Source organism: Coregonus lavaretus, assembly GCF_964263955.1.
Source record: "Coregonus lavaretus genome assembly, chromosome: 3".
In the NCBI taxonomy this organism is placed as follows: Eukaryota; Metazoa; Chordata; class Actinopteri; order Salmoniformes; family Salmonidae; genus Coregonus; species Coregonus lavaretus.
In genome coordinates this window covers 4,325,149-4,350,198 of record NC_139990.1, presented here as the reverse complement: position 1 = coordinate 4,350,198, position 25,050 = coordinate 4,325,149, and the positions used below count along the sequence as shown (strand labels likewise).

The 25,050-nt window shown below is 43.2% G+C and overlaps 1 protein-coding gene across 1 annotated transcript in view; it reads left to right on the top strand.

Moving 5' to 3' along the window:
* Positions 1 to 25,050, top strand: part of LOC311119844 (gamma-aminobutyric acid type B receptor subunit 2-like) — a gene marked incomplete at both ends in the record, with an annotated part of 144,523 nt that overhangs the window by 112,753 nt on the left and 6,720 nt on the right. The window contains 4 exons of the mRNA XM_084157790.1: positions 3,044 to 3,268; positions 3,507 to 3,689; positions 17,826 to 17,955; positions 24,516 to 24,633. Coding sequence (XP_084013916.1) covers positions 3,044 to 3,268; positions 3,507 to 3,689; positions 17,826 to 17,955; positions 24,516 to 24,633 — 656 coding nt within the window. The remainder of the gene's footprint in view (positions 1 to 3,043; positions 3,269 to 3,506; positions 3,690 to 17,825; positions 17,956 to 24,515; positions 24,634 to 25,050) is intronic.

Below are 25,050 nucleotides of genomic sequence, written 5' to 3'. Positions count from 1 at the left end.
CATTATCATTAACAGCAGACTAGTTCATTTCCTCAGTGAAAACAATGTACTGAGCAAATGTCAAATTGGCTTTTTACCAAATTACCGTATGACAGACCACGTATTCACCCTGCACACCCTAATTGACAAACAAACAAACCAAAACAAAGGCAAAGTCTTCTCATGCTTTGTTGATTTCAAAAAAGCTTTTGACTCAATTTGGCATGAGGGTCTGCTATACAAATTGATGGAAAGTGGGGTTGGGGGAAAAACATACGACATTATAAAATTCATGTACACAAACAACAAGTGTGCGGTTAAAATTGGCAAAAAACACACACATTTCTTTCCACAGGGCCGTGGGGTGAGACAGGGATGCAGTTTAAGCCCCACCCTCTTCAACATATATATCAACGAATTGGCGAGGGCACTAGAACAGTCTGCAGCACCCGGCCTCACCCTACTAGAATCTGAAGTCAAATGTCTTCTGTTTGCTGACGATCTGGTGCTTCTGTCACCAACCAAGGAGGGCCTACAGCAGCACCTAGATCTTCTGCACAGATTCTGTCAGACCTGGGCCCTGACAGTAAATCTCAGTAAGACAAAAATAATGGTGTTCCAAAAAAGGTCCAGTTGCCAGGACCACAAATACAAATTCCATCTAGACACCGTTGCCCTAGAGCACACAAAAAACTATACATACCTCGGCCTAAACATCAGCGCCACAGGTAACTTCCACAAAGCTGTGAACAATCTGAGAGACAAGGCAAGAAGGGCCTTCTATGCCATCAAAAGGAACATAAAATGTGACATACCAATTAGGATCTGGCTAAAAATACTTGAATCTGTTATAGAACCCATTGCCCTTTATGGTTCTGAGTTCCGGGGTCCGCTCACCAACCAAGAATTCACAAAATGGGACAAACACCAAATTGAGACTCTGCATGCAGAATTCTGCAAAAACATCCTCAGTGTACAACGTAAAACACCAAATAATGCGTGCAGAGCAGAATTAGGCCAATACCCGCTAATTATCAAAATCCAGAAAAGAGCCGTTAAATTCTATAACAACTTAAAAGGAAGCGATTCCCAAACCTTCCATAACAAAGCCATCACCTACAGAGAGATGAACTTGGAGAAGAGTCACCTAAGTAAGCTTGTCCTGGGGCTCTGTTCACAAACACAAACAGACCCCACACAGCCCCAGGACAACAACAAAACCCAACTAGACCCAACCAAATCATGAGAAAACAAAAAGAGAATTACTTGACACATTGGAAAGAACAAACAAAAAAACAGAGCAAACTAGAATGCTATTTGGCCCTAAACAGAGAGTACACAGTGGCAGAATACCTGACAACTGTGACTGACCCAAAATTAAGGAAAGCTTTGACTATGTACAGACTCAGTGAGCATAGCCTTGCTATTGAGAAAGGCCGCCGTAGGCAGACCTGGCTCTCAAGAGAAGACAGGCTATGTGCACACTGCCCACAAAATGAGGTGGAAACTGAGCTGCACTTCTTAACCTCCTGCCAAATGTATGACCATATTAGAGACACATATTTCCCTCAGATTACAGAGATCCACAAAGAATTCGAAAACAAACCCAAATTTAATAAACTCCCTTATCTACTGGGTGAAAAACCACAGTGTGCCATCACAGCTGCAATATTTGTGACCTGTTGCCACAAGAAAAGGGCAACCAGTGAAGAACAAACACCATTGTAAATACAATCCATATTTATGTTTATTTATTTTCCCATTTGTACTTTAACTATTTGCACATTGTTACAACACTGTATATATACATAATATGACATTTGAAATGTCTTTATTCTTTTGAAACTTCTGAGTATAATGTTTACTGTTAATATTTATTGTATATTTCACTTTTGTTTACTATCTACTTCACTTGCTTTGGCAATGTTAACACACGTTTCCCATGCCAATAAAGCCCTTAAATTGAATTGAATTGAATTGAGAGAGAGAGAGAGAGAGAGAGAGAGAGAGAGAGAGAGAGAGAGAGAGAGAGAGAGAGAGAGAGAGAGAGAGAGAGAGAGAGAGAGAGAGAGAGAGAGAGAGAGAGAGAGAGAGAGAGAGAGAGAGAAGAAACAGATGGAGACATGGCACGACAGACTTCAGAGTTCTTGTGTCTGAGACAAAACTGGGACATGACAACAGTAGGAACAGCATCTGAGGATTGAGTCACCATCTCTCCTATGGCACGCACACACACACACAAACACACACCTATCCCAAGGTGTGATCATCTGTGACGACTGCTCCTGTGATGCTGCTACAGCATTAGAATGTTGAGACACACTGATAAGGCTTTTCAAGTTTATGTCAATGCTGCTGTCTGCTATATAGGTCACATTAGATGGTATAATTCATATATTAGTGAAAATGTACATAATGAGCTGTCTCTATATCACGACTGAATATCGACTACTAGATAACAGCAACAGTATGTACTGTACATAAATAGGCCTATACAACACATCCCTGTTAATCTTCCATTCTCTCTCTCTCCCCTCCCCTCCTCCTCTCCTTTCCTCCCCTCTCCTCTCTCTCTCCTCTTTTATCTCTCCCCTTTCCACCTCTCCTCTCCTTCTCTCCTTCTCTTCTCTCCTCTCCCCTTCTTCTATCCTCTCCTTCTCTCTTCTCTTCTCTCCCCTTCTCCTCTCCTCTCCTCTCCTCTCCCCTCCTCTCCCCCTCTTCTATCCTCTCCTCTCCCCCTCTCCTCTCCTCTCCTCTCCTCTCCCCTTCTCCTCTCCTTCTCTCCCCCTCTCCTCTCCTCCTTCTCTCCCCCTCTCCTCTCCTCCTTCTCTCCCCCTCTCCTCTCGCCCCCTCTCCTAACCTCTCTCCTCTCCCCTTCTCTCCCCTTCTCTCCCCTTCTCCTTCTCTCCCCCTCTTCTATCCTCTCCTCTCCTCTCCTCTCCTCTCCTCTCCTCTCCTCTCCTCTCCTCTCCTCTCCTCTCCTCTCCTCTCCTCTCCTCTCCTCTCCTCTCCTCTCCTCTCCTCTCCTCTCCTCTCCTCTTCTCTTCTCTCCCCTCTCCTCCAGTTGTTTGGGTGCTTCCTGGCTTGGGAAACGAGGAATGTGAGCATCCCGGCCCTGAATGACAGCAAGTACATCGGGATGAGTGTGTACAATGTGGGCATCATGTGTATCATCGGGGCAGCCGTGTCCTTCCTCACGCGAGACCAGCCCAATGTGCAGTTCTGCATCGTGGCTCTGGTCATCATCTTCTGCAGTACCATCACTCTCTGTCTGGTGTTTGTGCCAAAGGTAAGGACCACAGGAAATAGTATACTGTCACTTCCTGTCCAACCAAGGGGCATGAAACTGCTCAACAAACTGGATTCAGGCACTCTAAGAGGATCTCAGAAATTATAATGTTGCTGATTGTATGAAATACTTTCCCTTGTTTTTAAACATTGAAATATGAGTGAATCAGAGGAGGAATGTGATGTGACACCTTAACCTGTCATTCTAAGCCACTCCCCTTTATTATGACAACTTGCAGTTCATCACGATGAGGACCAATCCGGACGCAGCTACTCAGAACCGGAGATTAAAGTTCAATACGAATCAGAAGAAAGAGGACTCCAAGACGTCCACGTCAGTGACCAGTGTGAACCAGGCCAACACGTCCAGACTGGACGGCCTGCAGACCGACAACCACCGCCTCCGCATGAAGATAACAGAGGTGACGTCATCATAATGCTGCCTTATGTCATGTCATCACGTCTTATGAAGAGGCCAAGGAGTCTCTCCCGACCACACCAGTCCTGTTACCTACATTTAGTCCACAGTGTTTTTCCTCAACTTCACAGTCAGGAAAGACTTGTGGCCCTATTGATGAAGGTCATGTGACCAGAGAGACACCCTGTTTTTTGTATTAATCTAAAGGATGCTATTCTTCATATGAGAGTCTTACATTTGCGTGACATAACAGCGATGACAGTGTCCTCAGAGCCTGCATTGTCTCTAATAGGTCCTGTCTGCCAGTAACAAAATCCTGTCACTCTATAAAGTGTTTCTAATAGGTCCTGTCTGCCAGTAACACCATCCTGTCACTCTATAACGTGTTTCTAATAGGTCCTGTCTGCCAGTAACACCATCCTGTCACTCTATAAAGTGTTTCTAATAGGTCCTGTCTGCCAGTAACAAAATCCTGTCACTCTATAAAGTGTTTCTAATAGGTCCTGTCTGCCAGTAACACCATCCTGTCACTCTATAAAGTGTTTCTAATAGGTCCTGTCTGCCAGTAACACCATCCTGTCACTCTATAAAGTGTTTCTAATAGGTCCTGTCTGCCAGTAACACCATCCTGTCACTCTATAAAGTGTTTCTAATAGGTCCTGTCTGCCAGTAACACCATCCTGTCACTCTATAAAGTGTTTATAATAGGTCCTGTCTGCCAGTAACACCATCCTGTCACTCTATAAAGTGTTTCTAATAGGTCCTGTCTGTCAGTAACACCATCCTGTCACTCTATAACATGTTTCTAATAGGTCCTGTCTGCCAGTAGCACATCCTGTCACTCAAAGTGATTCTAATAGGTCCTGTCTGCTAGTAACACCATCCTGTCACTCTATAAAGTGTTTCTAATAGGTCCTGTCTGCCAGTAACACCATCCTGTCACTCTATAAAGTGTTTCTAATAGGTCCTGTCTGCCAGTAACACCATCCTGTCACTCTATAAAGTGTTTCTAATAGGTCCTGTCTGCCAGTAACACCATCCTGTCACTCTATAAAGTGTATCTAATAGGTCCTGTCTGCCAGTAACACCATCCTGTCACTCTATAAAGTGTTTCTAATAGGTCCTGTCTGTCAGTAACACCATCCTGTCACTCTATAACGTGTTTCTAATAGGTCCTGTCTGTCAGTAGCACATCCTGTCACTCAAAGTGATTCTAATAGGTCCTGTCTGCCAGTAACACCATCCTGTCACTCTATAAAGTGTTTCTAATAGGTCCTGTCTGCCAGTAACACCATCCTGTCACTCTATAAAGTGTATCTAATAGGTCCTGTCTGCCAGTAACACCATCCTGTCATTCAAAGTGTTTATAATAGGTCCTGTCTGCCAGTAACACCATCCTGTCACTTTATAAAGTGTTTCTAATAGGTCCTGTCTGCCAGTAGCACATCCTGTCACTCAAAGTGATTCTAATAGGTCCTGTCTGCCAGTAACACCATCCTGTCACTCTATAAAGTGTTTCTAATAGGTCCTGTCTGCCAGTAACACCATCCTGTCACTCTATAAAGTGTATCTAATAGGTCCTGTCTGCCAGTAACACCATCCTGTCATTCAAAGTGTTTATAATAGGTCCTGTCTGCCAGTAACACCATCCTGTCACTTTATAAAGTGTTTCTAATAGGTCCTGTCTGCCAGTAGCACATCCTGTCACTCAAAGTGATTCTAATAGGTCCTGTCTGCCAGTAACACCATCCTGTCACTCTATAAAGTGTTTCTAATAGGTCCTGTCTGTCAGTAACACCATCCTGTCACTCTATAAAGTGTTTCTAATAGGTCCTGTCTGCCAGTAGCACCATCCTGTCACTCTATAAAGTGTTTCTAATAGGTCCTGTCTGCCAGTAGCACATCCTGTCACTCAAAGTGATTCTAATAGGTCCTGTCTGCCAGTAACACCATCCTGTCACTCTATAAAGTGTTTCTAATAGGTCCTGTCTGCCAGTAACACCATCCTGTCACTCTATAAAGTGTATCTAATAGGTCCTGTCTGCCAGTAACACCATCCTGTTATTCAAAGTGTTTCTAATAGGTCCTGTCTGCTAGTAGCACCATCCTGTCACTCAATAAAGTGTTTCTAATAGGTCCTGTCTGCCAGTAACACATCCTGTCACTTTATAAAGTGTTTCTAATAGGTCCTGTCTGCCAGTAACACATCCTGTCACTCTATAAAGTGTTTCTAATAGGTCCTGTCTGCCAGTAGCACAATCCTGTCACTCTATAAAGTGTTTCTAATAGGTCCTGTCTGCCAGTAACACCATCCTGTTATTCAAAGTGTTTCTAATAGGTCCTGTCTGCCAGTAACACCATCCTGTCACTTTATAAAGTGTTTCTAATAGGTCCTGTCTGCCAGTAACACATCCTGTCACTCTATAAAGTGTTTCTAATAGGTCCTGTCTGCCAGTAGCACAATCCTGTCACTCTATAAAGTGTTTCTAATAGGTCCTGTCTGCCAGTAACACCATCCTGTCACTCAAAGTGTTTCTAATAGGTCCTGTCTGTCAGTAACACCATCCTGTCACTCAAAGTGTTCCTAATAGATCTTGTCTGCCAGTAACACCATCCTGTCACTCTATAAAGTGTTTCTAATAGGTCCTGTCTGCCAGTAACACCATCCTGTCACTCAAAGTGTTTCTAATAGGTCCTGTCTGCCAGTAACACCATCCTGTCACTCTATAAAGTGTTTCTAATAGGTCCTGTCTGTCAGTAACACCATCCTGTCACTCTATAAAGTGTTTCTAATAGGTCCTGTCTGCCAGTAGCACCATCCTGTCACTCTATAAAGTGTTTCTAATAGGTCCTGTCTGCCAGTAGCACATCCTGTCACTCAAAGTGATTCTAATAGGTCCTGTCTGCCAGTAACACCATCCTGTCACTCTATAAAGTGTTTCTAATAGGTCCTGTCTGCCAGTAACACCATCCTGTCACTCTATAAAGTGTATCTAATAGGTCCTGTCTGCCAGTAACACCATCCTGTTATTCAAAGTGTTTCTAATAGGTCCTGTCTGCTAGTAGCACCATCCTGTCACTCAATAAAGTGTTTCTAATAGGTCCTGTCTGCCAGTAACACATCCTGTCACTTTATAAGGTGTTTCTAATAGGTCCTGTCTGCCAGTAACACATCCTGTCACTCTATAAAGTGTTTCTAATAGGTCCTGTCTGCCAGTAGCACAATCCTGTCACTCTATAAAGTGTTTATAATAGGTCCTGTCTGCCAGTAACACCATCCTGTTATTCAAAGTGTTTCTAATAGGTCCTGTCTGCCAGTAACACCATCCTGTCACTTTATAAAGTGTTTCTAATAGGTCCTGTCTGCCAGTAACACATCCTGTCACTCTATAAAGTGTTTCTAATAGGTCCTGTCTGCCAGTAGCACAATCCTGTCACTCTATAAAGTGTTTCTAATAGGTCCTGTCTGCCAGTAACACCATCCTGTCACTCAAAGTGTTTCTAATAGGTCCTGTCTGTCAGTAACACCATCCTGTCACTCAAAGTGTTCCTAATAGATCTTGTCTGCCAGTAACACCATCCTGTCACTCTATAAAGTGTTTCTAATAGGTCCTGTCTGCCAGTAACACCATCCTGTCACTCAAAGTGTTTCTAATAGGTCCTGTCTGCCAGTAACACCATCCTGTCACTCTATAAAGTGTTTCTAATAGGTCCTGTCTGCCAGTAACACCATCCTGTCACTCTATAAAGTGTATCTAATAGGTCCTGTCTGCCAGTAACACCATCCTGTTATTCAAAGTGTTTCTAATAGGTCCTGTCTGCTAGTAGCACCATCCTGTCACTCAATAAAGTGTTTCTAATAGGTCCTGTCTGCCAGTAACACCATCCTGTCACGCAAAGTGTTTCTAATAGGTTCTGCCTGCCAGTAGCACAGTCCTGTCACTCTATAAACTGTTTCTAATAGATCCTGTCTGCCAGTAACACCATCCTGTCACTTTATAAAGTGTTTCTAATAGGTCCTGTCTGCCAGTAACACCATCCTGTCACTTTATAAAGTGTTTCTAATAGGTCCTGTCTGTCAGTAACACCATCCTGTCACTTTATAAAGTGTTTCTAATAGGTCCTGTCTGCCAGTAGCACAATCCTCTCACTCTATAAAGTGTTTCTAATAGGCCCTGTCTGCCAGTAGCACCATCCTGTCACTCTATAAAGTGTTTCTAATAGGTCCTGTCTGCCAGTAGCACAATCCTGTCACTCTATAACGTGTTTCTAATAGGTCCTGTCTGCCGGTAACACCATCCTGTCACTCTATAAAGTGTATCTAATAGGTCCTGTCTGCCAGTAACACCATCCTGTCACTCTATAAAGTGTTTCTAATAGGTCCTGTCTGCCGGTAACACCATCCTGTCACTTTATAAAGTGTTTCTAATAGGTCCTGTCTGCCAGTAACACCATCCTGTCACTCTATAAAGTGTTTCTAATAGGTCCTGTCTGCCAGTAACACCATCCTGTCACTCTATAAAGTGTTTCTAATAGGTCCTGTCTGCCAGTAACACCATCCTGTCACTCTATAAAGTGTTTCTAATAGGTCCTGTCTGCCAGTAACACCATCCTGTCACTCTATAAAGTGTATCTAATAGGTCCTGTCTGCCAGTAACACCATCCTGTCACTCTATAAAGTGTTTCTAATAGGTCCTGTCTGTCAGTAACACCATCCTGTCACTCTATAACGTGTTTCTAATAGGTCCTGTCTGCCAGTAGCACATCCTGTCACTCAAAGTGATTCTAATAGGTCCTGTCTGCCAGTAACACCATCCTGTCACTCTATAAAGTGTTTCTAATAGGTCCTGTCTGCCAGTAACACCATCCTGTCACTCTATAATAATAGGTCCTGTCTGCCAGTAACACCATCCTGTCACTTTATAAAGTGTTTCTAATAGGTCCTGTCTGCCAGTAGCACATCCTGTCACTCAAAGTGATTCTAATAGGTCCTGTCTGCCAGTAACACCATCCTGTCACTCTATAAAGTGTTTCTAATAGGTCCTGTCTGTCAGTAACACCATCCTGTCACTCTATAAAGTGTTTCTAATAGGTCCTGTCTGCCAGTAGCACCATCCTGTCACTCTATAAAGTGTTTCTAATAGGTCCTGTGTGCCAGTAGCACATCCTGTCACTCAAAGTGATTCTAATAGGTCCTGTCTGCCAGTAACACCATCCTGTCACTCTATAAAGTGTTTCTAATAGGTCCTGTCTGCCAGTAACACCATCCTGTCACTCTATAAAGTGTATCTAATAGGTCCTGTCTGCCAGTAACACATACTGTCACTCTATAAAGTGTTAATAATAGGTCCTGTCTGCCAGTAGCACAATCCTGTCACTCTATAAAGTGTTTCTAATAGGTCCTGTCTGCCAGTAACACCATCCTGTCACTCAAAGTGTTTCTAATAGGTCCTGTCTGTCAGTAACACCATCCTGTCACTCAAAGTGTTCCTAATAGATCTTGTCTGCCAGTAACACCATCCTGTCACTCTATAAAGTGTTTCTAATAGGTCCTGTCTGCCAGTAACACCATCCTGTCACTCAAAGTGTTTCTAATAGGTCCTGTCTGCCAGTAACACCATCCTGTCACTCTATAAAGTGTTTCTAATAGGTCCTGTCTGCCAGTAACACCATCCTGTCACTCTATAAAGTGTATCTAATAGGTCCTGTCTGCCAGTAACACCATCCTGTTATTCAAAGTGTTTCTAATAGGTCCTGTCTGCTAGTAGCACCATCCTGTCACTCAATAAAGTGTTTCTAATAGGTCCTGTCTGCCAGTAACACCATCCTGTCACGCAAAGTGTTTCTAATAGGTCCTGCCTGCCAGTAGCACAGTCCTGTCACTCTATAAACTGTTTCTAATAGATCCTGTCTGCCAGTAACACCATCCTGTCACTTTATAAAGTGTTTCTAATAGGTCCTGTCTGCCAGTAACACCATCCTGTCACTTTATAAAGTGTTTCTAATAGGTCCTGTCTGTCAGTAACACCATCCTGTCACTTTATAAAGTGTTTCTAATAGGTCCTGTCTGCCAGTAGCACAATCCTCTCACTCTATAAAGTGTTTCTAATAGGCCCTGTCTGCCAGTAGCACCATCCTGTCACTCTATAAAGTGTTTCTAATAGGTCCTGTCTGCCAGTAGCACAATCCTGTCACTCTATAACGTGTTTCTAATAGGTCCTGTCTGCCGGTAACACCATCCTGTCACTCTATAAAGTGTATCTAATAGGTCCTGTCTGCCAGTAACACCATCCTGTCACTCTATAAAGTGTTTCTAATAGGTCCTGTCTGCCGGTAACACCATCCTGTCACTTTATAAAGTGTTTCTAATAGGTCCTGTCTGCCAGTAACACCATCCTGTCACTCTATAAAGTGTTTCTAATAGGTCCTGTCTGCCAGTAACACCATCCTGTCACTCTATAAAGTGTTTCTAATAGGTCCTGTCTGCCAGTAACACCATCCTGTCACTCTATAAAGTGTTTCTAATAGGTCCTGTCTGCCAGTAACACCATCCTGTCACTCTATAAAGTGTATCTAATAGGTCCTGTCTGCCAGTAACACCATCCTGTCACTCTATAAAGTGTTTCTAATAGGTCCTGTCTGTCAGTAACACCATCCTGTCACTCTATAACGTGTTTCTAATAGGTCCTGTCTGCCAGTAGCACATCCTGTCACTCAAAGTGATTCTAATAGGTCCTGTCTGCCAGTAACACCATCCTGTCACTCTATAAAGTGTTTCTAATAGGTCCTGTCTGCCAGTAACACCATCCTGTCACTCTATAAAGTGTATCTAATAGGTCCTGTCTGCCAGTAACACCATCCTGTCATTCAAAGTGTTTATAATAGGTCCTGTCTGCCAGTAACACCATCCTGTCACTTTATAAAGTGTTTCTAATAGGTCCTGTCTGCCAGTAGCACATCCTGTCACTCAAAGTGATTCTAATAGGTCCTGTCTGCCAGTAACACCATCCTGTCACTCTATAAAGTGTTTCTAATAGGTCCTGTCTGTCAGTAACACCATCCTGTCACTCTATAAAGTGTTTCTAATAGGTCCTGTCTGCCAGTAGCACCATCCTGTCACTCTATAAAGTGTTTCTAATATGTCCTGTCTAACAGTAGCACATCCTGTCACTCAAAGTGATTCTAATAGGTCCTGTCTGCCAGTAACACCATCCTGTCACTCTATAAAGTGTTTCTAATAGGTCCTGTCTGCCAGTAACACCATCCTGTCACTCTATAAAGTGTATCTAATAGGTCCTGTCTGCCAGTAACACCATCCTGTTATTCAAAGTGTTTCTAATAGGTCCTGTCTGCTAGTAGCACCATCCTGTCACTCAATAAAGTGTTTCTAATAGGTCCTGTCTGCCAGTAACACATCCTGTCACTTTATAAAGTGTTTCTAATAGGTCCTGTCTGCCAGTAACACATCCTGTCACTCTATAAAGTGTTTCTAATAGGTCCTGTCTGCCAGTAGCACAATCCTGTCACTCTATAAAGTGTTTCTAATAGGTCCTGTCTGCCAGTAACACCATCCTGTTATTCAAAGTGTTTCTAATAGGTCCTGTCTGCCAGTAACACCATCCTGTCACTTTATAAAGTGTTTCTAATAGGTCCTGTCTGCCAGTAACACATCCTGTCACTCTATAAAGTGTTTCTAATAGGTCCTGTCTGCCAGTAGCACAATCCTGTCACTCTATAAAGTGTTTCTAATAGGTCCTGTCTGCCAGTAACACCATCCTGTCACTCAAAGTGTTTCTAATAGGTCCTGTCTGTCAGTAACACCATCCTGTCACTCAAAGTGTTCCTAATAGATCCTGTCTGCCAGTAACACCATCCTGTCACTCTATAAAGTGTTTCTAATAGGTCCTGTCTGCCAGTAACACCATCCTGTCACTCAAAGTGTTTCTAATAGGTCCTGTCTGCCAGTAACACCATCCTGTCACTCTATAAAGTGTTTCTAATAGGTCCTGTCTGCCAGTAACACCATCCTGTCACTCTATAAAGTGTATCTAATAGGTCCTGTCTGCCAGTAACACCATCATGTTATTCAAAGTGTTTCTAATAGGTCCTGTCTGCTAGTAGCACCATCCTGTCACTCAATAAAGTGTTTCTAATAGGTCCTGTCTGCCAGTAACACCATCCTGTCACGCAAAGTGTTTCTAATAGGTCCTGCCTGCCTGTAGCACAGTCCTGTCACTCTATAAACTGTTTCTAATAGATCCTGTCTGCCAGTAACACCATCCTGTCACTTTATAAAGTGTTTCTAATAGGTCCTGTCTGCCAGTAACACCATCCTGTCACTTTATAAAGTGTTTCTAATAGGTCCTGTCTGTCAGTAACACCATCCTGTCACTTTATAAAGTGTTTCTAATAGGTCCTGTCTGCCAGTAGCACAATCCTGTCACTCTATAAAGTGTCTGCCAGTAGCACCATCCTGTCACTCTATAAAGTGTTTCTAATAGGTCCTGTCTGCCAGTAGCACAATCCTGTCACTCTATAACGTGTTTCTAATAGGTCCTGTCTGCCGGTAACACCATCCTGTCACTCTATAAAGTGTATCTAATAGGTCCTGTCTGCCAGTAACACCATCCTGTCACTCTATAAAGTGTTTCTAATAGGTCCTGTCTGCCGGTAACACCATCCTGTCACTTTATAAAGTGTTTCTAATAGGTCCTGTCTGCCAGTAACACCATCCTGTCACTCTATAAAGTGTTTCTAATAGGTCCTGTCTGCCAGTAACACCATCCTGTCACTCTATAAAGTGTTTCTAATAGGTCCTGTCTGCCAGTAACACCATCCTGTCACTCTATAAAGTGTTTCTAATAGGTCCTGTCTGCCGGTAACACCATCCTGTCACTTTATAAAGTGTTTCTAATAGGTCCTGTCTGCCAGTAACACCATCCTGTCACTCTATAAAGTGTTTCTAATAGGTCCTGTCTGCCAGTAACACCATCCTGTCACTCTATAAAGTGTTTCTAATAGGTCCTGTCTGCCAGTAACACCATCCTGTCACTCTATAAAGTGTATCTAATAGGTCCTGTCTGCTAGTAACACCATCCTGTTATTCAAAGTTTTTCTAATAGGTCCTGCCTGCCAGTAGCACAGTCCTGTCACTTTATAAAGTGTTTCTAATAGGTCCTGTCTGCCAGTAACACCATCCTGTCACTCAAAGTGTTTCTAATAGGTCCTATCTGCCAGTAACACCATCCTGTCACTCTATAAAGTGTTTCTAATAGGTCCTGTCTGCCAGTAACACCATCCTGTCACTCTATAAAGTGTTTCTAATAGGTCCTGTCTGCCAGTAACACCATCCTGTCACTCTATAAAGTGTTTCTAATAGGTCCTGTCTGCCGGTAACACCATCCTGTCACTTTATAAAGTGTTTCTAATAGGTCCTGTCTGCCAGTAACACCATCCTGTCACTCTATAAAGTGTTTCTAATAGGTCCTGTCTGCCAGTAACACCATCCTGTCACTCTATAAAGTGTTTCTAATAGGTCCTGTCTGCCAGTAACACCATCCTGTCACTCTATAAAGTGAATCTAATAGGTCCTGTCTGCCAGTAACACCATCCTGTTATTCAAAGTGTTTCTAATAGGTCCTGCCTGCCAGTAGCACAGTCCTGTCACTTTATAAAGTGTTTCTAATAGGTCCTGTCTGCCAGTAACACCATCCTGTCACTCAAAGTGTTTCTAATAGGTCCTATCTGCCAGTAACACCATCCTGTCACTCTATAAAGTGTTTCTAATAGGTCCTGTCTGCCAGTAACACCATCCTGTTATTCAAAGTGTTCCTAATAGATCCTGTCTGCCAGTAACACCATCCTGTCACTCTATAAAGTGTTTCTAATAGGTCCTGTCTGCCAGTAACACCATCCTGTCACTCTATAACGTGTTTCTAATAGGTCCTGTCTGCCAGTAACACCATCCTGTCACTCAAAGTGTTTCTAATAGGTCCTGTCTGCCAGTAACACCATCCTGTCACTCTATAAAGTGTTTCTAATAGGTCCTGTCTGCCAGTAACACCATCCTGTCACTCTATAAAGTGTTTCTAATAGGTCCTGTCTGCCGGTAACACCATCCTGTCACTTTATAAAGTGTTTCTAATAGGTCCTGTCTGCCAGTAACACCATCCTGTCACTCTATAAAGTGTTTCTAATAGGTCCTGTCTGCCAGTAACACCATCCTGTCACTCTATAAAGTGTTTCTAATAGGTCCTGTCTGCCAGTAACACCATCCTGTCACTCTATAAAGTGTATCTAATAGGTCCTGTCTGCCAGTAACACCATCCTGTTATTCAAAGTGTTTCTAATAGGTCCTGTCTGCCAGTAACACCATCCTGTCACTCTATAAAGTGTATCTAATAGGTCCTGTCTGCCAGTAACACCATCCTGTCATTCAAAGTGTTTCTAATAGGTCCTGTCTGCCAGTAGCACATCCTGTCACTCAATAAAGTGTTTCTAATAGGTCCTGTCTGTCAGTAACACCATCCTGTTATTCAAAGTGTTTCTAATAGGTCCTGTCTGCCAGTAACACCATCCTGTCACGCAAAGTGTTTCTAATAGGTCCTGCCTGCCAGTAGCACAGTCCTGTCACTCTATAAACTGTTTCTAATAGATCCTGTCTGCCAGTAACACCATCCTGTCACTCTATAAAGTGTTTCTAATAGGTCCTGTCTGCCAGTAACACATCCTGTCACTCTATAAAGTGTTTCTAATAGGTCCTGTCTGCCAGTAGCACAATCCTGTCACTCTATAAAGTGTTTCTAATAGGTCCTGTCTGCCAGTAACACCATCCTGTCACTCAAAGTGTTCCTAATAGATCCTGTCTGCCAGTAACACCATCCTGTCACTCAAAGTGTTCCTAATAGATCCTGTCTGCCAGTAACACCATCCTGTCACTCTATAAAGTGTTTCTAATAGGTCCTGTCTGCCAGTAACACATCCTGTCACTCTATAAAGTGTTTCTAATAGGTCCTGTCTGCCAGTAACACCATCCTGTCACTCTATAAAGTGTTTCTAATAGGTCCTGTCTGCCAGTAACACCATCCTGTCACTCTATAAAGTGTTTCTAATAGGTCCTGTCTGCCGGTAACACCATCCTGTCACTTTATAAAGTGTTTCTAATAGGTCCTGTCTGCCAGTAACACCATCCTGTCACTCTATAAAGTGTTTCTAATAGGTCCTGTCTGCCAGTAACACCATCCTGTCACTCTATAAAGTGTTTCTAATAGGTCCTGTCTGCCAGTAACACCATCCTGTCACTCTATAAAGTGTATCTAATAGGTCCTGTCTGCCAGTAACACCATCCTGTTATTCAAAGTGTTTCTAATAGGTCCTGCCTGCCAGTAGCACAGTCCTGTCACTTTATAAAGTGTTTCTAATAGGTCCTGTCTGCCAGTAACACCATCCTGTCACTCAAAGTGTTTCTAATAGGTCCTATCTGCCAGTAACACCATCCTGTCACTCTATAAAGTGTTTCTAATAGGTCCTGTCTGCCAGTAACACCATCCTGTTATTCAAAGTGTTCCTAATAGATCCTGTCTGCCAGTAACACCATCCTGTCACTCTATAAAGTGTTTCTAATAGGTCCTGTCTGCCAGTAACACCATCCTGTCACTCTATAACGTGTTTCTAATAGGTCCTGTCTGCCAGTAACACCATCCTGTCACTCAAAGTGTTTCTAATAGGTCCTGTCTGCCAGTAACACCATCCTGTCACTCTATAAAGTGTTTCTAATAGGTCCTGTCTGCCAGTAACACCATCCTGTCACTCTATAAAGTGTTTCTAATAGGTCCTGTCTGCCGGTAACACCATCCTGTCACTTTATAAAGTGTTTCTAATAGGTCCTGTCTGCCAGTAACACCATCCTGTCACTCTATAAAGTGTTTCTAATAGGTCCTGTCTGCCAGTAACACCATCCTGTCACTCTATAAAGTGTTTCTAATAGGTCCTGTCTGCCAGTAACACCATCCTGTCACTCTATAAAGTGTATCTAATAGGTCCTGTCTGCCAGTAACACCATCCTGTTATTCAAAGTGTTTCTAATAGGTCCTGTCTGCCAGTAACACCATCCTGTCACTCTATAAAGTGTATCTAATAGGTCCTGTCTGCCAGTAACACCATCCTGTCATTCAAAGTGTTTCTAATAGGTCCTGTCTGCCAGTAGCACATCCTGTCACTCAATAAAGTGTTTCTAATAGGTCCTGTCTGTCAGTAACACCATCATGTTATTCAAAGTGTTTCTAATAGGTCCTGTCTGCCAGTAACACCATCCTGTCACGCAAAGTGTTTCTAATAGGTCCTGCCTGCCAGTAGCACAGTCCTGTCACTCTATAAACTGTTTCTAATAGATCCTGTCTGCCAGTAACACCATCCTGTCACTCTATAAAGTGTTTCTAATAGGTCCTGTCTGCCAGTAACACATCCTGTCACTCAAAGTGTTTCTAATAGGTCCTATCTGCCAGTAACACCATCCTGTCACTCTATAAAGTGTTTCTAATAGGTCCTGTCTGCCAGTAGCACAATCCTGTCACTCTATAAAGTGTTTCTAATAGGTCCTGTCTGCCAGTAACACCATCCTGTCACTCAAAGTGTTCCTAATAGATCCTGTCTGCCAGTAACACCATCCTGTCACTCAAAGTGTTCCTAATAGATCCTGTCTGCCAGTAACACCATCCTGTCACTCTATAAAGTGTTTCTAATAGGTCCTGTCTGCCAGTAACACATCCTGTCACTCTATAAAGTGTTTCTAATAGGTCCTGTCTGCCAGTAACACCATCCTGTCACTCTATAAAGTGTTTCTAATAGGTCCTGTCTGCCAGTAACACCATCCTGTCACTCTATAACGTGTTTATAATAGGTCCTGTCTGCCAGTAACACCATCCTGTCACTCTATAAAGTGTTTCTAATAGGTCCTGTCTGCCAGTAACACCATCCTGTCACTTTATAAAGTGTTTCTAATAGGTCCTGTCTGCCAGTAACACCATCCTGTCACTCAAAGTGTTTCTAATAGGTCCTGTCTGCTAGTAGCACCATCCTGTCACTCTATAAAGTGTTTCTAATAGGTCCTGTCTGCCAGTAACACAATCCTGTCACTCTATAAAGTGTTTCTAATAGGTCCTGTCTGCCAGTAGCACATCCTGTCACTCAAAGTGTTCCTAATAGGTCCTGTCTGCCAGTAACACCATCCTGTCACTCTATAAAGTGTTTCTAATAGGTCCTGTCTGCCAGTAACACCATCCTGTCACTCTATAAAGTGTTTCTAATAGGTCCTGTCTGCCAGTAACACCATCCTGTCACTCTATAAAGTGTTTCTAATAGGTCCTGTCTGCCAGTAACACCATCCTGTCACTCTATAAAGTGTTTATAATAGGTCCTGTCTGCCAGTAACACCATCCTGTCACTCTATAAAGTGTTTCTAATAGGTCCTGTTTGCCAGTAACACCATCCTGTCACTCTATAAAGTGTTTCTAATAGGTCCTGTCTGCCAGTAACACCATCCTGTCACTCAAAGTGTTTCTAATAGGTCCTGTCTGCCAGTAACACCATCCTGTCACTCTATAAAGTGTTTCTAATAGGTCCTGTCTGCCAGTAACACCATCCTGTCACTCTATAAAGTGTATCGTCCTCTCCACTTTCATTTACAGAACATATTATGTTTTATGTCTTTGACGTTGAATGACATAAGGAGAAATCTCGTGCCAATCACGTAGGCTTTTCTAGAAATCTCTCTGTCATGCATTTCACTGTATCTACTCTCTTCTAGCGGTGTAAGAGTAGCCGTTGCCATTGTAGTTGTTCCTAAAGCCACTCTTGAAGTACAATGGAGTTGAATAGAAAAGGTTTCCTTATGATCAAAATCAATACATTTCAGTAGGCAACCCTTATCTGTCCTTGCAGTTTTTTCCCATCACTATTCAACTCTATGTTAACAATGGGTAACACTTTGTTTTAAGGGTCCATAATAAACCATTTATAAGGCATTTAAGGCATTTACAAACCATATGTTCACCATTTATTAATCATTACTCCCATAGTGTAACACTATTTTAGCCCCTTAAACACGTTTTTAACCCCTTAAACTTCATTTATCTCTGTGCAGTTGGATAAGGAACTGGAGGAGGTGACCATGCAGCTGCAGGACACCCCAGAGAAGACCCCGTACATCAAGCAGAACCACTACGGAGATGTCAACAACATCCTCAGCATACGCAACTTCACAGACGGCAAAGGTGACTGACCACTGCTGCTTTTGTTCACACTTCTACAGCATCACCTCCCACATATTTCTCACTCATTTAAACAGATACACACCTCTGCCAGCATGGACTGCTGCTGACGCACTCACTGTCTGCACATGATTCTCTCTGAAGAGTTGTACGCATCTGTCCAAGGTAAAACAGCTGTGCTCATCTCAGAGACAGGGATCAGCAAGCTTTTAATTGTTCCTCCAGTTTCTCGTCTGCTAATTATGATACAATACTACTATCGTCATGACAACTACACCTTAGTGCCTCTCTAGTAGTTCAGTACTACAGTATCCTGAACCTAAGTTTGTCGATTGCTCAATGATAAGCTTCTGTTCAGCATGCAGACTGACAGACAGAGATATAGAGAAATATAATGGGTCATTATATTCACCATGAGGATTCAGCCACGCCGTAGAGAACACCACCACATCCATATCTCTACCCCAGCCATCAGTATTCATGAGACTGGCTGGACTAAACGCATTTGGGCTGTGAATGAGTGGCTGTTATAAGAGTAGGACACAGTGTCAACAGTGATTACAATCACAAACAACTACAAGGAACACTCTCCGTAGGGCATGAATATTCATTAGCACATGGTTTGGACGTGCTGAAGGTAGAGTGGTGGGGTTGACTGACACAAGGACCACGGCATCCATATTAGGAATTCCATCCATTGTCAGGCCAGTTGAAATACATAGTTCTGTTAGTTGACAAGTTGGAGAGTTTCATCGGACAATTGAGGAACCTAAAATGGATGCCGTAAAGGATCTGGAAAGTAGTTACAGAGAGTTCAGAAGGCATGAATAATACTGTATGAGGTTATCTCTCAGGGCACAAGAGATAGTGGCCTTTTACAGTAAACTGCACTTTTGAAACCACTCCACCAACACTGTTTTCAGAGGTGGTTTATATATTCATTCATTTCCAAAAAGGATTATACTTTGAATTGCTCATATGCCGAATAAATCATTTACCACCGCAATCCAATCCATATGAATCCATTACGCTATGTTTAGACATGCGCTCCTGTATCCTCCTCTTCAGATGCACATTTAGGACACACAATGCCACGGTGTGATCGTCGAATCAGGTCAATCTTATGCTAAGAGGGGAAAATCTGGGTCAACTCTAGAGGAATAAATCGACACAAAAGGGGATCACTTCGAGGCTCTCCAGGTGGCGTTTGAAACACTGATGAGGCTGTTTACTTTGATACCAACCGTGTTCACACTCACCGTCTGTCTCCCACGGTGACGAGAGGCCAACACCAGAATCCTGTCAGTCTGTTTCCCCCCTGGTCTCTTTCTCACTCTCTCTCTCTCTCTGTGTGTCTCTCTCTCTCTCTCTCTCCCTTCCCCTCATCTCTCTCGCCTCTGACTCTCCATCTATCTGTCTGTCTCGCTTTCTCTCTCTCTCTGTCTGTCTCGCTTTCTCTCTCTATCTGTCTGTCTCACTTTCTCTCTCTATCTGTCTGTCTCACTTTCTCTCTCTATCTACAGTGGGGGAAAAAAGCATTTAGTCAGCCACCAATTGTGCAAGTTCTCCCACTTAAAAAGATGAGAGAGGCCTGTAATTTTCATCATAGGTACACGTCAACTATGACAGACAAAATGAGAAAAATAAATCCAGAAAATCACATTGTAGGATTTTTAATGAATTTATTTGCAAATTATGGTGGAAAATAAGTATTTGGTCAATAACAAACGTTTCTCAATACTTTGTTATATACCCTTTGTTGGCAATGACACAGGTCAAACGTTTTCTGTAAGTCTTCACAAGGTTTTCACACACTGTTGCTGGTATTTTGGCCCATTCCTCCATGCAGATCTCCTCTAGAGCAGTGATGTTTTGGGGCTGTCGCTGGGCAACACGGACTTTCAAAGATTTTCTATGGGGTTGAGATCTGGAGACTGGCTAGGCCACTCCAGGACTTTGAAATGCTTCTTACGAAGCCACTCCTTCGTTGCCCGGGCGGTGTGTTTGGGATCATTGTCATGCTGAAAGACCCAGCCACGTTTCATCTTCAATGCCCTTGCTGATGGAAGGAGGTTTTCACTCAAAATCTCACGATACATGGCCCCATTAATTATTTCCTTTACACGGATCAGTCGTCCTGGTCCCTTTGCAGAAAAACAGCCCCAAAGCATGATGTTTCCACCCCCATGCTTCACAGTAGGTATGGTGTTCTTTGGATGCAACTCAGCATTCTTTGTCCTCCAAACACAATGAGTTGAGTTTTTACCAAAAAGTTCTATTTTGGTTTCATCTGACCATATGACATTCTCCCAATCCTCTTCTGGATCATCCAAATGCACTCTAGCAAACTTCAGATGGGCCTGGACATGTACTGGCTTAAGCAGGGGGACACGTCTTGCACTGCAGGATTTGAGTCCCTGGCGGCGTAGTGTGTTTCTGATGGTAGGCTTTGTTACTTTGGTCCCAGCTCTCTGCAGGTCATTCACTAGGTCCCCCAGTGTGGTTCTGGGATTTTTGCTCACCGTTCTTGTGATCATTTTGACCCCACGGGGTGAGATCTTGCGTGGAGCCCCAGATCGAGGGAGATTATCAGTGGTCTTGTATGTCTTCCATTTCCTAATAATTGCTCCCACAGTTGATTTCTTCAAACCAAGCTGCTTACCTATTGCAGATTCAGTCTTCTCAGCCTGGTGCAGGTCTACAATTTTGTTTGTTTCTGGTGTCCTTTGACAGCTCTTTGGTCTTGGCCATAGTGGAGTTTGGAGTGTGACTGTTTGAGGTTGTGGACAGGTGTCTTTTATACTGATAACAAGTTAAAACAGGTGCCATTAATACAGGTAACGAGTGGAGGACAGAGGAGCCTCTTAAAGAAGATGTTACAGGTCTGTGAGAGCCAGAAATCTTGCTTGTTTGTAGGTGACCAAATACTTATTTTCCACCATAATTTGCAAATAAATTCATTTTAAAAAATCTGGAATTTTTTTTCTCATTTTGTCTGTCATAGTTGACGTGTACCTATGATGAAAATTACAGGCCTCTCTCATCTTTTTAAGTGGGAGAACTTGCACAATTGGTGGCTGACTAAATACTTTTTTTCCCCACTGTATCTGTCTGTCTCGCTTTCTCTCTCTCTATCTATCTGTCTGTCTCGCTTTCTCTCTCTCTATCTATCTGTCTGTCTGTCTCGCTTTCTCGCTTTCTCTCTCTATCTGTCTGTCTCACTTTATCTCTCTCTGTCTGTCTCACTTTATCTATCTGTCTGTCTGTCTCACTTTCTTTCTCTCTCTCTCTATCTGTCTCACTTTCTCTCTCTCTCTGCCTGTCTGTCTGTCTCACTTTCTCTCTCTATCTACAGTGAGGGAAAAGGTATTTGATCCCCTGCTGATTTTGTATGTTTGCCCACTGACAAAGAAATGATCAGTCTATAATTTTAATGGAATGTTTATTTGAACAGTGAGAGACAGAATAACAACAAATAAATCCAGAAAAATGCATGTCAGAAATGTTATAAATTGATTTGCATTTTAATGAGGCAAATAAGTATTTGACCCCCTCTCAATCAGAAAAATTTCTGGCTCCCAGGTGTCTTTTATACAGGTAACGAGCTGAGATTAGGAGCACACTCTTAAAGGGAGTGCTCCTAATCTCAGCTTGTTACCTGTATAAAAGACACCTGTCCACAGAAGCAATCAATCAATCAGATTCCAAACTCTCCACCATGACCAAGACCAAAGAGCTCTCCGAGGATGTCAGGGACAAGATTGTAGACCTACACAAGGCTGGAATGTGCTACAAGACCATCGCCAAGCAGTTTCGTGAGAAGGTGACAACAGTTGGTGCGATTGTTCACAAATGGAAGAAACACAAAAGAACTGTCAATCTCCCTCGGCCTGGGGCTCCATGCAAGATCTCACCTCGTGGAGTTGCAATGATCATGAGAACGGTGAGGAATCAGCCCAGAACTACACGGGAGGATCTTGTCAATGATCTCAAGGCAGCTGGGACCATAGTCACCAAGAAAACAATTGGTAACACACTACGCCGTGAAGGACTGAAATCCTGCAGCACCCGCAAGGTCCCCCTGCTCAAGAAAGCACATATACAGGGCCGTCTGAAGTTTGCCAATGAATATCTGAATAATTCAGAGGAGAACTGGGTGAAAGTGTTGTGGTCAGATGAGATCAAAATCGAGCTCAACTCGCTGTGTTTGTAGGAGGAGGAATGCTGCCTATGACCCCAAGAACACCATCCCCACCGTCAAACATGGAAGTGGAAACATTATGCTTTGGGGGTGTTTTTCTGCTAAGGGGACAGGACAACTTCACTGCATCAAAGGGACGATGGACGGGGCCATGTACCGTCAAATCTTGGGTGAGAACCTCCTTCCCTCAGCCAGGGCATTGAAAATGGGTCGTGGATGGGTATTCCAGCATGACAATGACCCAAAACACACGGCCAAGGCAACAAAGGAGTGGCTCAAGAAGAAGCACATTAAGGTCCTGGAGTGGCCTAGCCAGTCTCCAGACCTTAATCCCATAGAAAATCTGTGGAGGGAGCTGAAGGTTCGAGTTGCTAAACGTCAGCCTCAAAACCTTAATGACTTGGAGAAGATCTGCAAAGAGGAGTGGAACAAAATCCCTCCTGAGATGTGTGCAAACCTGGTGGCCAACTACAAGAAACGTCTGACCTCTGTGATTGCCAACAAGGGTTTTGCCACCAAGTACTAAGTCATGTTTTGCAGAGGGGTCAAATACTTATTTCCCTCATTAAAATGCAAATCAATTTATAACATTTTTGACATGCGTTTTTCTGTTCAAATAAACCTACCGTTAAAATTATAGACTGATCATGTCTTTGTCAGTGGGCAAACGTACAAAATCAGCAGGGGATCAAATATTTTTTATCCGTCACTGTATCTGTCTGTCTCACTTTCTCTCTCTATCTATCTGTCTGTCTCGCTTTCTCTCTCTCTCTATCTGTCTGTCTCGCTTTCTCTTGCTCTCTCTGTCTCTCCCTCAATGAAGCCTCTCTGATTGTGCTACCAGCAGAGCTCCATTTAGCATGTGTTGAACTCACAGAACAGAAGTGTTGTCTTTGTTTGCTGGTGCCTTTAAAGTAATGGCCAACAGATACTGTATCAGCGATGTAATGACCGACAGATACTGTATCAGCGGTGTAATGACCGACAGATACTGTATCAGTGATGTAATGCCCGACAGATAATGTATCAGTGATGTAATGCCCGACAGATACTGTATCAGCGATGTAATGACCGACAGATACTGTATCAGCGATGTAATGACCGACAGATACTGTATCAGTGATGTAATGACCGACAGATAATGTATCAGTGATGTAATGCCCGACAGATACTGTATCAGGCGATGTAATGACCGACAGATACTGTATCAGCGATGTAATGACCGACAGATACTGTATCAACGATGTAATGACCGACAGATACTGTATCAGCGATGTAATGACCGACAGATACTGTATCAGCGATGTAATGCCCGACAGATACTGTATCAGCGATGTAATGACCGACAGATACTGTATCAACGATGTAATGACCGACAGATACTGTATCAGTGATGTAATGACCGACAGATACTGTATCAGCGGTGTAATGACCGACAGATACTGTATCAGTGACTTGACGCTGTTACAGACAAATTAAGATCCTAGAATCTTCAGCCAATCATTTTCATACTTAGCATTTGTTTTGAGAGAGTGCTTGACATGCATTTTGTAAATGCTATCTATTAGTATTAGTATGACTGATGGCATGACATTCTTCAGTGTCCTTAGCTTCTCAGGTGTTGTGATCTGAACCAAGCATAGGGGACATACACAGTAGGTGCGTCCCAAATGGCACACTATTCCCTATATAGTGCAATACTTTTGCCCAGAGCCCTATTGGAATCCTATCGGGTCCTGGTCTAAGGTAGTGCACTACACTGAGTGTACAAAATATACCAATATTGAGTTGCACCTCACCCTTTTTGCCCTCGGAACAGCCTCAATTCGTCGGGGCATGGACTCCACAAAGTGTCAAAAGCGTTCCACAGGGATGCTGGCCATGTTGACTTCAATTCTTCCCACAGTTGTGTAAAGTTAGCTGGATGTCCTTTGGGTGGTGGACCATTCTTGATACACACGGGAAACATCAACGTTGCTGGGTTTGACACAAACCGGTGCGCCTGGCACCAACTACCATACCCTGTTCAAAGACACTTAAATATTGTGTCTTGCCCATTCACCCTCTGAATGGCACACATACACAATCCATGTCTCATTTGTCTCAAGGCTTAAAAATCATTATTTAACCTGTCTCCTCACCTTCATTAACACTGATTGAAGCGGATTTAACAAGTGACATCAATAAGGGATCATAGCTTTCACCTGGATTCACCTGGTCAGTCTATGTCATGGAAAGAGCAGGTGTTCGTAATGTTTTGTCCACTGTTCTATAGAGAATAAGGAGGTATATTGTGGCGTAGTGTGACAGCCCATATGGTGACTGATCCTGTTTGCTGTGTCATCTCTCCGTGTCTCTGCAGAGGGGGAGAAATCAATACTGAAGAATCATCTTGAGCAGAAGCCTCAGGCCCAGTGGGGCTCCATGGATCCTTCCAGAATAAACAGAGGTCCCCTGGAGGATATCAACTCACCTGAACAGTGAGTTCTCCCTTTTTTCTTCGTACTGTTGTCTTTTTCTGCAGACTAGACATCAGATGTATTACTACCACCGCCATCACTGCATGCTGGTTGCTCTGGCAACCAGCTCTGTGAAAGATGGACCAATATAACATCCCAATCATCTTTCTTCAGACACACCCACACACACACACTCTCTCTCCCCCTCCCACACACACATATCACCGGCAGAGCACAGCTGACTGCATATTGTCCCAACTCTTAAAACGTGGCGGTCCAGAACACTCATAACACATTCAGATGACAAATAAAGAGCTACCTTCACTTATTATTCATGAGCAGGCCGGGGCATGTCGACTTCATCAGAGAGGAAAAAAAGAGTTTAATGCATCATTGAGAGCCTCCTCCTCTTCTCCCCCGTCCTTCCAAGCTCTCCTC